General features: G+C 42.0%; 1 protein-coding gene across 4 annotated transcripts in view; it reads left to right on the forward strand.

Moving 5' to 3' along the window:
• LOC128031786 (nesprin-1) overlaps positions 1–12,188 on the forward strand; it is a 103,637-nt gene that overhangs the window by 38,476 nt on the left and 52,973 nt on the right. For all 4 annotated transcript variants that reach the window (XM_052620208.1, XM_052620210.1, XM_052620212.1 and 1 more), the window contains 15 exons: positions 3,049–3,213; positions 3,333–3,689; positions 3,782–3,918; positions 4,741–4,918; positions 4,995–5,177; positions 5,449–5,592; positions 6,067–6,222; positions 7,252–7,416; positions 7,567–7,739; positions 8,977–9,130; positions 9,217–9,360; positions 9,445–9,609; positions 10,620–10,937; positions 11,039–11,194; positions 11,485–11,658. In XM_052620208.1, the coding sequence (XP_052476168.1) occupies positions 3,049–3,213; positions 3,333–3,689; positions 3,782–3,918; positions 4,741–4,918; positions 4,995–5,177; positions 5,449–5,592; positions 6,067–6,222; positions 7,252–7,416; positions 7,567–7,739; positions 8,977–9,130; positions 9,217–9,360; positions 9,445–9,609; positions 10,620–10,937; positions 11,039–11,194; positions 11,485–11,658 (2,769 nt within the window). The remainder of the gene's footprint in view (positions 1–3,048; positions 3,214–3,332; positions 3,690–3,781; positions 3,919–4,740; positions 4,919–4,994; positions 5,178–5,448; positions 5,593–6,066; positions 6,223–7,251; positions 7,417–7,566; positions 7,740–8,976; positions 9,131–9,216; positions 9,361–9,444; positions 9,610–10,619; positions 10,938–11,038; positions 11,195–11,484; positions 11,659–12,188) is intronic.

Here is a 12,188-nt window from a genome sequence, read left to right on the forward strand (position 1 = left end):
GCATCGGGCACCGCCTCGGAAACAGCATCGGGCACCGCCTCGGGAACTGCATCGGGCTCCGCCTCGGGAACAGCATCGGGCTCCGCCTCGGGAACAGCATCGGGCTCCGCCTCGGGCACCGCCTCGGGAACTGCATCGGGCACCGCCTCGGGAACTGCATCGAGCACCGCCTCGGGAACTGCATCGAGCACCGCCTCGGGAACTGCATCGGGCTCCGCCTCGGGAACTGCATAGGGCACCGCCTCGGAAACAGTATCGGGCACCGCCTCGGGAACTGCATCGGGAACTGCATCAGGCTTCGCCTCGGGAACTGCATCGGGCACCGCCTCGGGAACTGCATCGGGAACTGCATCGGGCTTCGCCTCGGGAACTGCATCGGGCTTCGCCTCGGGAACTGCATCGGGCTCCGCCTCGGGAACTGCCTCGGCCTCGGCCTCGGGAACTGCATCGGGCTCCGCCTCGGGAACTGCATCGGGCTCCGCCTCGGGAACAGCATCGGGCACCGCCTCGGGAACAGCATCGGGCACCGCCTCGGGAACTGCATCGGGCACCGCCTCGGGAACTGCATCGAGCACCGCCTCGGGAACTGCATCGAGCACCGCCTCGGGAACTGCATCGGGCTCCGCCTCGGGAACTGCATAGGGCACCGCCTCGGAAACAGCATCGGGCACCGCCTCGGGAACTGCATCGGGAACTGCATCGGGCTTCGCCTCGGGAACTGCATCGGGCACCGCCTCGGGAACTGCATCGGGCTCCGCCTCGGGAACTGCATCGGGCACCGCCTCGGAAACAGCATCGGGCACCGCCTCGGGAACTGCATCGGGCTCCGCCTCGGGAACTGCATCGGGCTCCGCCTCGGGAACTGCATCGGGCACCGCCTCGGGAACTGCATCGGGCACCGCCTCGGAAACTGCATCGGGCACCGCCTCGGGAACTGCATCGAGCACCGCCTCGGAAACTGCATCGGGCACCGCCTCGGAAACTGCATCGAGCACCGCCTCGGAAACTGCATCGAGCACCGCCTCGGGAACTGCATCGAGCACCGCCTCGGGAACTGCATCGGGCTCCGCCTCGGAAACAGCATCGGGCACCGCCTCGGGAACTGCATCGGGCACCGCCTCGGGAACTGCATCGGGAACTGCCTCGGGAACTGCATCGGGAACTGCATCGGGCTTCGCCTCGGGAACTGCATCGGGCACCGCCTCGGGAACTGCATCGGGCACCGCCTCGGGAACTGCATCGGGCACCGCCTCGGGAACTGCATCGGGCACCGCCTCGGGAACTGCATCGGGCTCCGCCTCGGGAACTGCATAGGGCACCGCCTCGGAAACAGCATCGGGCACCGCCTCGGGAACTGCATCGGGAACTGCATCGGGCTTCGCCTCGGGAACTGCATCGGGCACCGCCTCGGAAACAGCATCGGGCACCGCCTCGGGAACTGCATCGGGCACCGCCTCGGGAACTGCATCGGGCTCCGCCTCGGGAACTGCATCGGGCACCGCCTCGGGAACAGCATCGGGCACCGCCTCGGAAACAGCATCGGGCACCGCCTCGGGCACCGCCTCGGGAACTGCCTCGGGCACCGCCTCGGGAACTGCCTCGGGCTCCGCCTCGGGAACAGCAGCTGCCTGTCTCCTCCTCCGCCCTCTACGATGGGGAGTCGGTGGCGTTGAGTCGGCCATCTTGTGCTGTGGTGCTGGGCTGGCGGCCATCTTGGGCTGTGACGCTAGGTTGGCGGCCATCTTGGGCTGTGGGGCTGGGCTGGTGGCCATCTTGGGTTGTGGGGCTGGGTTGGCGGCCATCCTGTGCTGTGGGGTTGGGCTGGCGCCCATCTTGTGCTGTGGGGCTGAGCTGGCAGCCTTGTCTGGACACTCTGGTGTGGTTGTTGCATCCCACTGGGCACGATGGTGCAGGTAATTGGTAAACCCCCAAAAGTCCAGTATCTCTAACCCCTTCATCTCCCATGAAGGTAAAGGATCATCCAGGCAATTATTAAATAAATCCTTTAGTGCTGCATCATTGTAACCTAGCCCGACTGCCATAGTCCAAAACAATTGCGCCAGGCCACCCACCTCACTTCCCTCTTGATGAAGGGTGATTAAGTTCTGGTATCTCCCCCTCCGTTCCTCCATGGTGGCTGGGGAACCGATTCGAAATCCCACACCGCTGGATCTAGGCATGACGGAGTCCTTCTGTCACGATAGGTATTGGGGAAAAACACAAAGAGAGGGTAGATCCAAATGCAGGTAAGGGTTTTATTTAAACAGAGGGGTAAATACAAAATAAACAGTCATGAGAGACAAATCAAACAAAAAGGGAACCGGATGAAACGGGGAACTCGGAAGAACGGAAAGGTAGAGGAAGTCTGGTGGAACGAGAGAATGAGACACATAGGGTAAGACAAAGCAAGACTGATGGACCTGAAACACAATGACATCAGACAAGGACTCCGTGACATAGACTAAGACAGACTGGGTATTTATACACAGAAGGATAATTGGGAAACAGGAGACAGGTGGGGTGAACAATCAATCAGGTAACAAGGAGGAAGGTGACCATATAAGGGAACAGGAAGTGATCTGGGACAGGCACCGTGAGAAGGAGGACATCTAGTGGAACCCCGGGGAACAACAACCCAGACACTGTGACAGTAAATCCCTCTGGATAATAGTGTCTGATGAATATGTTAAAAAACAGCCTAAAACAAATTTAATATCCATAATGTGACATACTTCTGAAAAGAAAAATATTAAGTGGAAAATTATTTAGGATGAGCCTTAATTTCATGCAGTACGATTTTATAGGATTGAGAAAGTAAACAAGCTAATTTCTTAAGTAATGAAGTGATTTCTTGGTTACATTAGTTAATAAAAAAGTGAATAATTAAGTATTAATGAAAGATTATAAAAAAATTCAATTATTTTAAATATTTTCAATAATAATATTAATAATGTGCATCGATAAATCACTAACAGAAAAACCAGAAACTTTTTTTTTTTATTAAATAGAGTAAATTTTCTGAGTTTTTTTGAATCTCCTATTCTGCAGAATAAGGTGCAGCAGACGGAGGAGATTGTCAAGGAGCATGAGCAGTACATGGAGTCTGTGCGTGAGCTGAACGACTGGCTCACATCAGCTAAAGAAGAGCTTCAGCGCTGGTCAGACATGTCTGGAGACGCCGCTTCTGTTCAGAGGAAACTCTCGAAAGTCAGGGTACGTTTATTTGTGTCAGGCTATACTGTGTTCTGATGTCGTGTTGTGCACACAGTAAGACCAGAAATGTTTTTTTAGGAAGTCAATTTTGACTTTAAAGCTTTGTGATTCAATTTTAGGGACTGTTAGACTCTAGGAAACAAGGGCGTGAGCGTCTGACCCGTGTGCAGAGCTGCGGTGCCGCCACACGTGACCACACGTCCTCGGTGGGCTGTGAGGTCCTGGAGAGAGAGGAGGCCGGGCTGCTCTCGGCCTGGGAACAGTGGGAGCGCGGAGCTAAACACACGTGCTCCGGTCTGGAGGGCGTCCTGGCTCAGATGGCCAGCTCAGAGCAGGAGTTCAGCAGTCTGGCAGCACAGCTGGAGCAGGACCAACAGGCGTTCAGCAGCAGGCTGCAGGAGTGGAGCATTAAACTGAAACAGGTGGAAGAAATGAGCTCCGGTGAAGAGGCTGTGCAGGGATGGCAGATAGCAAAGGTAAAGCCTACAGAGCAAAATGAACAATAATATTAAAAATAAAGATTTCTGTCCTTTTTAAAGTTACTGTACTCAATGATTTTATGACTCAGGGCGCCCTGGAAGCACTGCTGAAGATTGAGCCCATGTCAGAGGATTTGAAGTGTCAGCTGAATGACTTGTGCCGGTTCTCCAGTGATCTGGGCGCTCAGTCTGAGAGAGTGTCTGCCCTCATTAAAGAGTACAACAGGTAAGAGAGATCAAGGCCAACTCTTCTAGATCTCTTCAACTTAACTTCTAGATCTAGCAGAAAATCTGAGTGCACAGAGAGACTAGTGATATTGATAACTCTAAGTATTACAAATCATTTGCATTAATTAAAATAAAGCTGAAATAAAATGTAACAAACTTTAAAACAAACTTAACAAAAAAAAATGAAATGTTATCTTAACAGAAATAAAGTTTTTAACAATCAATTTAATTTTTAAGAAAATTGCTGAAACTAAAACTAAAATAAAAATAAATTAAACCCAAATATAAATATATAAAAAAGTAATAGAAATGACAAAAGCACATAACAAAACTGTAAAAAAAAAAAAAAATTTAAATTGAAAATAAAATAAAAGCTAGTTAAATATGAATAATCAAAAAAATATTGTATATAAATAATAATAGTAGTATAAAAATAATACTAAAATAAAACTGAGACAGACTGACCGAGATTCAAGACCTTTATTTGTGTCAAATCAGCTTTACAGCGTCAAATAGGAAAATAATTAGTCAATAATGCAAGAGGCCAAAAAAAAAAACAATTCCGTTAAAGTCGTCTCATTGATGATTCAGTGATGTCATCATCCAGTTCAGCTCTCTTATGTGCAATCAAGCCAACAATAGTGCAAGAAATTAAACGTCCCCAGCTAAGCAAGCCAAAGGTGACAGTGGCAAGGAACCAGCATCGGTGACAGAAATGGAGAAAAAACCTTTAGGAAACCAGACTCAGCTCACATGATATCAGTGTTCAGATGCCTTCATATGCATCCATGGTACACAGCATCTCTCTTCCTTCCTTCAGCCTCAGTCTCCAGGCGTCTCGAGAGTGTCAGGGAAAGGAGAAGCTCCTGGAGCAGCGCTTCCGTGCCACTTTTCGAGACTTCCAGCAGTGGCTGGTCAATGCCAAAATCAGTACGGCCAAGTGTTTCGATGTGCCTCAGAACCTGGCTGAAGCGTCGTCCAGCCTCCAGAAGATCCAGGTAACATCTGATTGAGTAACTGTTGTTTCCCACTCAATTCAGTCACGATTCTGAGGGTAGGTTCTTATTATTGCAGGAGTTTCTGAGTGACCGTGAGCAAGGCCACGGCAAACTGAACGCGGTGGCATCCAGCGGAGAGCTACTGATGAGCATCGCTCCCAAAGACAGAGTAGAGTCCATCAGAGCGAAGATCAACACAGCCAGAGAAGACTGGAAATCACTCATGACCAATCTGCATCAGAGAGAAACCGCTTTACAGGTGTGTGGTGGTCATTTGATCATAAATCCACACATATCTGTTAACATCTGTTGATCTGGGCCTGCCATACAATAACAGCTTCCTGCAACATCCTACAAAATCTAGTAACATTTATGATTATATTTTTGAAAGGTCAGAACATTACTTGCAATCTCAAGGTGTACTTCAGTAAATCATTTATATCATGGACCTCAGTAGGACAAAACACATCTGATCTAGCTAATCGGTCATCCTGTCTGTAAATGTACCGTCCTTGATTCTTTTCTTCCAGAATCTTCAGGCTCAGATGCGGGACTTCGAAGCGAGTGTGAAGCCGCTCCAGAACTGGCTGAATGAAACCGAGGAGGCCGTTCAGGAGAGCAGTAGTCGACTGCATGACCTCACAGCCAAGAAACAGGAGCTGCACAGACTACAGGTGCAGTACAGCGAAATCAAAACCACTTCTATTCACATACCAGCCTTTCACAAGCATCATTCTTTAGGGCTTTATGGCATTGCTGCTCTATGGCTTGGACTTCACCGTTTTTGTTGTTGGTGTCAGCATTGTCTTCATATGACTATTTTAATAGATTTAGATATGTTTTGAGCATTTAAATCCATTCTGATACTGTCTGTGCACAGTAAAACCAGGGATGTGTATTATAAAAGTAAGTCGGGTCAAATTGTGTTTCATGTTGACTTGAATCTCAAAATGAATGCAGAAAATAATCAGGACATGTGATCGAATGAATGAGACGGCTGCTTTCACGTCATGCTTTAATCTGCATTACTCATAATAACATGGCTTGTCTCCAGTCTTAACATCTGTTCATGTTTGCTTTATTAATCACCCGCTAACACAGGAGTGTGTGCGATGCTGCTCCGTGCTAATGTGCCTGTGCTTTCACAGTCTCTGCTTGAGGAATTAGCCTCTAAGGAGTCTCAGCTGCACAGGTTGAGGGAGACGGCCCAGCAGCTGTGGGACGGACACACGGCCGGAAAGGGCTTTGTGCACCGTGTCTCGCAGCTCTCAGCTCAGTATCTAGCTTTAAGCAACCTGACCAAGGTAATGTCTGCCCGCCTGTCTGCCCGCTAGCTACCTTGCCCCTAGTGCTGCAGAGGTCAACAAACTATACAGTATGTGCACATAGGACTGTGTCCGAAACCTGGCAGATGCTCTTATTAAGCAGCAAATGAAGGTTGAATGTCATCAAAATATATAAATAGTTATTATGTGTAAATATTTATTTGACGATTTATTTTTTTATATTTGTGAATATTTAATTTTATTTAAATTATATATATATATATATATATATATATATATATGATTTTTTTTGTAGTGTTTTCTAAACCAAAAGGTGTCAGAAGGAGCAGTAAGTTTAATTATGCATTAAAAATTTTAATAATTCTTTTGGAATTTATTTAAATAATTTTCATTTTTCATTTATTTACTTTTTTCTATTCATTTAATTTTTTTATTTGATTATTGATTTTGGTACTTTTATGATATAATTTTAACAAAGAAAGAAGCAATGTTGTCATTAAGTGTAAAATACAAATATGAATTTTATACTTTATCATTAGGCATGATATTGTTATATTTGCAACCATTTTCCATAAGATGTATTTTTTTTTAATGAATGCTCTTTGTTTAGTCACTAGACTAATTAGGAAGCCCGTAGTCCCCTTCAGACGCAGTCCATGTGTTTCTATTAAGGAGTAAATAAATTAATGCACAGCAGAGAAATTTCAAAAAGTATTGTTTTTGATTTTACATTAGTACACATTTTTGACAGAAGTTGCATATTTAGGGCAAAGTACTGTAAGTTGGCATTTTTAAAGCTTATTTACTAATAAACAGAAAAATCATATGGATTAGTCATCCAGATTTTATAAATATAAAGTACAAGATGACTCTAAAAGCTCTCAACTTCTATCCTTTTAACACAAATACCATTTCTATTAAGATGCTACACTAACCGAACTAACTAACTGTATGTTATGATCATGTACTGAATCTGCAGTTACTGTCTCGAGTTACTTTATCTCAAAGAAGTGATAGTCATCTGACTATGTTGTGCTTGTCCGATAGGAAAAAGGCTCTCGAATCGAGCGCATGGTGTCCGAGCACCAGCTGTTCTCGCAAGGCCTGAAAGAGCTGCAGAACTGGGTGGCTGATACCAGTCACATGCTGCAAACCTACTGCACTCCCACCGCAGACAAGAACGAGCTGGACAGCAGGATGATCAAACTCGAGGTGAGGAACATATGTCTCCATATATAACCTGATTTATTTCCCACATACTACTTTTAGTCTTCAGTAGTACACTAGTACTTCATTCTGAAGTATATGCATGTAGTTAACATGTAATGAGTGGTCTGACATGAATGGCTCCATGCTCCCCAGGCTTTACTGACAGCACGTCAAGAGAAGGAGATACAGCTGAAGATGCTGCTGACGAGAGGAGAGTCGGTGCAGAGGCACACCTCCACTGAGGGAGTATCGCTGGTACACAAACAAATCGAGGACCTCAAGGACTCATGGGATGGGCTGCTGTCAGCTTCTATTCAATGCAAGAGGTCAATTTGGTTTTATTAATATCAGTGCAAAGACCTAATGTGAAATACATCATAATTAAATGTAAATAGATGGAAGTCTTAATAAGTATCTAGACTAAGGGGTGACTTTGTCCGGTAATCTTCATTCGCTGTTCACGTGTATTTTTGAAAGGTCCTGTTGACGCTTGAGCTTTTACTGGTAATTTAACAGTTAAGACTGTATGTGTGAAAGAGTTTGAAATAAAAAAACAAAAAAAAAACAATATTTATATATATATACAGTACAGACCAAAAGTTTGGAAACATTACTATTTCTAAACATTTACTATTCTAAGTTTCTTCTGCTCATTAAGCCTGTATTTATTTGATCAAAAATACAGAAAAAACTGTAATATTGTGAAATATTATTACAACTTAAAATAATAGGTTTCTATTTGAATATACTTTTAAAAAATAATTTATTCCTGTGATGCAAAGCTGAATTTTCAGCATCATTACTCCAGCCTTCAGTGTCACATGTAACATCAGTCGATCACATGATCATTTAGAAATCATTCTAATATTCTGATTTATTATGAGTGTTGGAAACAGTTCTGCTGTCTAATATATTTGATGAATAAAAGGTTAAAAAGAACTGCATTTATTCAAAATAAAATAAAAAATTTGAATCATATACGTATATTCTAATAATATATTTTCTTTACTATCACTTTTTATCAATTTAACACATCCTTGCTGAATAAAAAGATTGATTTTATTTTAAAAAAAGAAAAAAAATTAAAATCAGAATCACATGTTCTGAAAAAATATTAAGCAGCAGAACTGTTTCCAACTTTGATAATGAATCATCATATTCGAATGATTTCTAAAGGATCATGTGATAAAATATATATATAGCATGTATTTATTTCTATTTATTAATATATTTCTATGAAAACATATTTAAATATGTCTATGAAAACATATATTAATAATTTGTAGTTAACAGAAATAGTTTACTGTCTATAGAAGTTTCATCTCATGATTATTTTCTCATGGAACCGAGCAAATATGAAGCAGAAGATCAGATTTATATTCATTATACAAATAAATTATCGTTGCAAAAACAGCTTTCTTCCATTAAAAACAAAAGAGTCAGAACAGTAGAACTAGCCCTACACAGCCAACTCTAGAATCCCATGCAGCTGAAGAGTGAGATCTTTGCTGAAGTTGATTTTGCTCGCTCGTATTAAAGAGTGTTGTGTTTGTGTTGGGACAGTCAACTGGAGGGCGCTCTGTCACAGTGGACCAGTTACCAGGAGGACGTGTGTCAGTTTGTGAGCTGGATGGAGACGGTGGAAGAGACTTTAAACTCTGCAGACAAACAGTGCTCTGAGATGAGAGACAAAACCACCAGCCTGGGCAAAGCCAAAGTACTGTGTTATCCCCCACGCTTGAGTAATTGCTTTCTTCTAGTTCCCAGTGCTGACATACTTTACAAACATTCTCCTCATTTCAGTTGCTCCTAGAGGATGTTGTAAGTCACAACAGCGCCCTTGATGTCGTATCTGTGAAGGGATCCAACATGGCCGAGCACTATGTCACCCAGCTAGAGATTCAGGACTTACAAGAGCGCTACAATATTGTGAAAGATAAGGCCCAGGTATAATGCACCGCTCTCATTGTTCACCATATAGAATATGCCGAATATATGTGTTAGATGGACTTATGGGTTTTTCTTTCACAGTGTGCAGTTGCCAAAGCGGAGCAGCTGGTGTGGGCCCATCAGGGGTACCAGTGCACCCTGCATGAGTTTAAAGACTGGCTGGAGCAGCAGCAGGAGACACTGAGCGGCTGCACACAGCTGGAGGGAGACGTCCAGACTCTAGAGGACACGCTACGCAAACTACAGGTCAGAGGACGTCTTGAACTGTGACACATTATTTGTTCATTTGATCCATCTTGATATTTTAGATTTAGTTGTATGTAATGAAGAAAGGTAGAATATGGGGTATGAATATTTATGACAACATGAATCAACTTGACTGTATGAAATTACATTAAATACTAATTTGTTTTTTTGTTTATTAAGATTTACCTGTAAATATTAATAATGAGGTATGCACAGAAATGGATTTTTGTTTCATTCAAAAAGCAACTTATATATGTTATTATTAAAATGTTCTAAATTAATTTAAATTAACTAAATTATTTAATTATGTTTTTTGTTGCTTTAAAATAACATGTGCGTAGTAAATATGTAAATATATCAATATTTATATATAATATGTAAATATCTGGCATCAAATCACTATAATATATGCTAGAAAGATGCATAATTGTTTCATATTTAATTTGAATACTTTAAATGTAATACTGCTTTTTAATTAAGTTAGAGAGTTTGAATATGTTAATTATAAAAACGTTACTTAATAATTTTAATTATTTATTTAAATGTTATTATATAATATTATTATTTGTAAATAATTATATTTAAGTCATCAAGTTTGCTGAGGGCCCTTGGTTTAGAGTCACTTATTTAAAGAAATCCCAATATTGTCAAATATATCCATATTCACAATGGTCATTTTTGATTCTTTGTCGATTCAATATCCATATGGCTAACACTTTAGAATAGGTAACACTTGTTAGCTGTTAACATTTCTCGACATTTCTCTCAATAAATTCTTAATTTGCTGCTTATTAATAGTTACTAAGGTAGTTGTTAGTTTAGGTATTGGGTAAGATTAAGGATGTAGAATAAGGTCAAGTAGAATAAGACATTAATATGTTCATAATTAGCACTAATACATGGCTAATATTCTAGTAATATGCATGCTAATAAGCAACTAATAGGTGTTAACTATTCTAAAGCGTTACCTAAATATGCACTAGAAAAATATGTCTAATATCCATCTCCAGGAGCTTCAGGTGCATTGCACAGAGGGTCAAGCCCTGCTCAACACACTTCTGGTGACCCGAGAGCAGGTGATTCCCTGGGGCGTCCCGCAGTTAGAGGAACGATGTCTGGAGATGGTTCAGCAGGAGTGGGGCTCGTATCAGACCCGGCTGGGTGACACCAGATCTCATCTCAACAGCGCTCTGGCCAAACTCCGGCAGATTGAGCAGCAGTTCCAGCGGCTGGATAACTGGCTCAAAGGGATGGAGACTAAAGGAGAGTTACGCTCCGGCCGCCGCTCTGACAGAGCAACAAAAGAGGCACAGCTACAGCTCCTGAAGGTTAGGACAGGAACCACACACTAGCAGTGGCTCCAAGTGAGCTGTTCCTGTAGAATGGATGTATGGATGGAGTCTGATATGTTGTTGTGATGTCTCTTCAGGGTTGGCATGAGGAGGTGCTGGCTTATCAGGAGGAGATAGAGGGTCTCAGTGTCCTGGCCCAACAAGTTTTAGAAGAGACCCCCATCAGCAGCAGAGTCAGCACTAGAGCTACACAACTCACATCACGCTATCATGCACTGCTGCTACACCTGCTGGTACACTTAAACACACACACACCTAAATCAGGACATACCATAATCTACTGTTGTATTTACACTAAATGTTATGTCATGTCACGTCATGTTATGTTAAAAACAAAAAATAATTTTAGAATAAAAAAAATTACTTTGCATAAATATGCATATATATTTATTTGTCATTCAAAGATCTCATGTCATGATTAGGTATTTGTTTTTACTCAGATTTTCCATTTAAATTATAGGTTTAAAATACACAAATCTATATATCAGAAGGGTTACAATGCTTAATTTATATGTGTTTGCAGGACGCTATCAAGCAGCTGAAGGAGGAAGTTTCCCGCATTGAAGAATCCCAGAGTGTCTTTTGCACCTTCTCTGATTGGTTGAAAACAGCAGAAAATAACTTTTGTATTGTGACCACCACCAGCATTGATGTGGTCGATCGTGTTGCCATGGAAAAGAAAATGAAAAAACTAAAGGTATGAAAAATATACAGTACAGACCAAAAGTTTAGAAACATTACTATTTTTAATGTTTTTGAAAGAAGTTTCTTCTGCTCATCAAGCCTGCATTTATTTGATCAAAAATACAGAAAAAACAGTAATATTGTGAAATATTATAACAACTTAAAATAAAAGTTTTCTTTTTGAATATACTTAAAAAAAATAATTTATTCCTGTGATGCAAAGCTGAATTTTCAGCATCATTACTCCAGCCTTCAGTGTCACATGTAACATCAGTCGATCACATGATCCTTTAGAAATCATTCTAATATTCTGATTTATTATGAGTGTTGTCTAATATATTTGATCAATAAAAGGTAAAAAAAAAATTGCATTTATTCCAAAAAAAAAATTTCTAATAATATATTTTCTTTACTATCACTTTTTATCAATTTAACACATCCTTGCTGAATAAAAATATTGATTTTATTTTTTAAAAAAAGAGAAAAAAAAATACTGACCCCAAACTACTGACCAGTAGTGTATATTGTTATTACAAAATATTA

The sequence above is a fragment of the Carassius gibelio genome, chromosome A17 (assembly GCF_023724105.1).
Source record: "Carassius gibelio isolate Cgi1373 ecotype wild population from Czech Republic chromosome A17, carGib1.2-hapl.c, whole genome shotgun sequence".
NCBI classification, from domain to species: Eukaryota; Metazoa; Chordata; class Actinopteri; order Cypriniformes; family Cyprinidae; genus Carassius; species Carassius gibelio.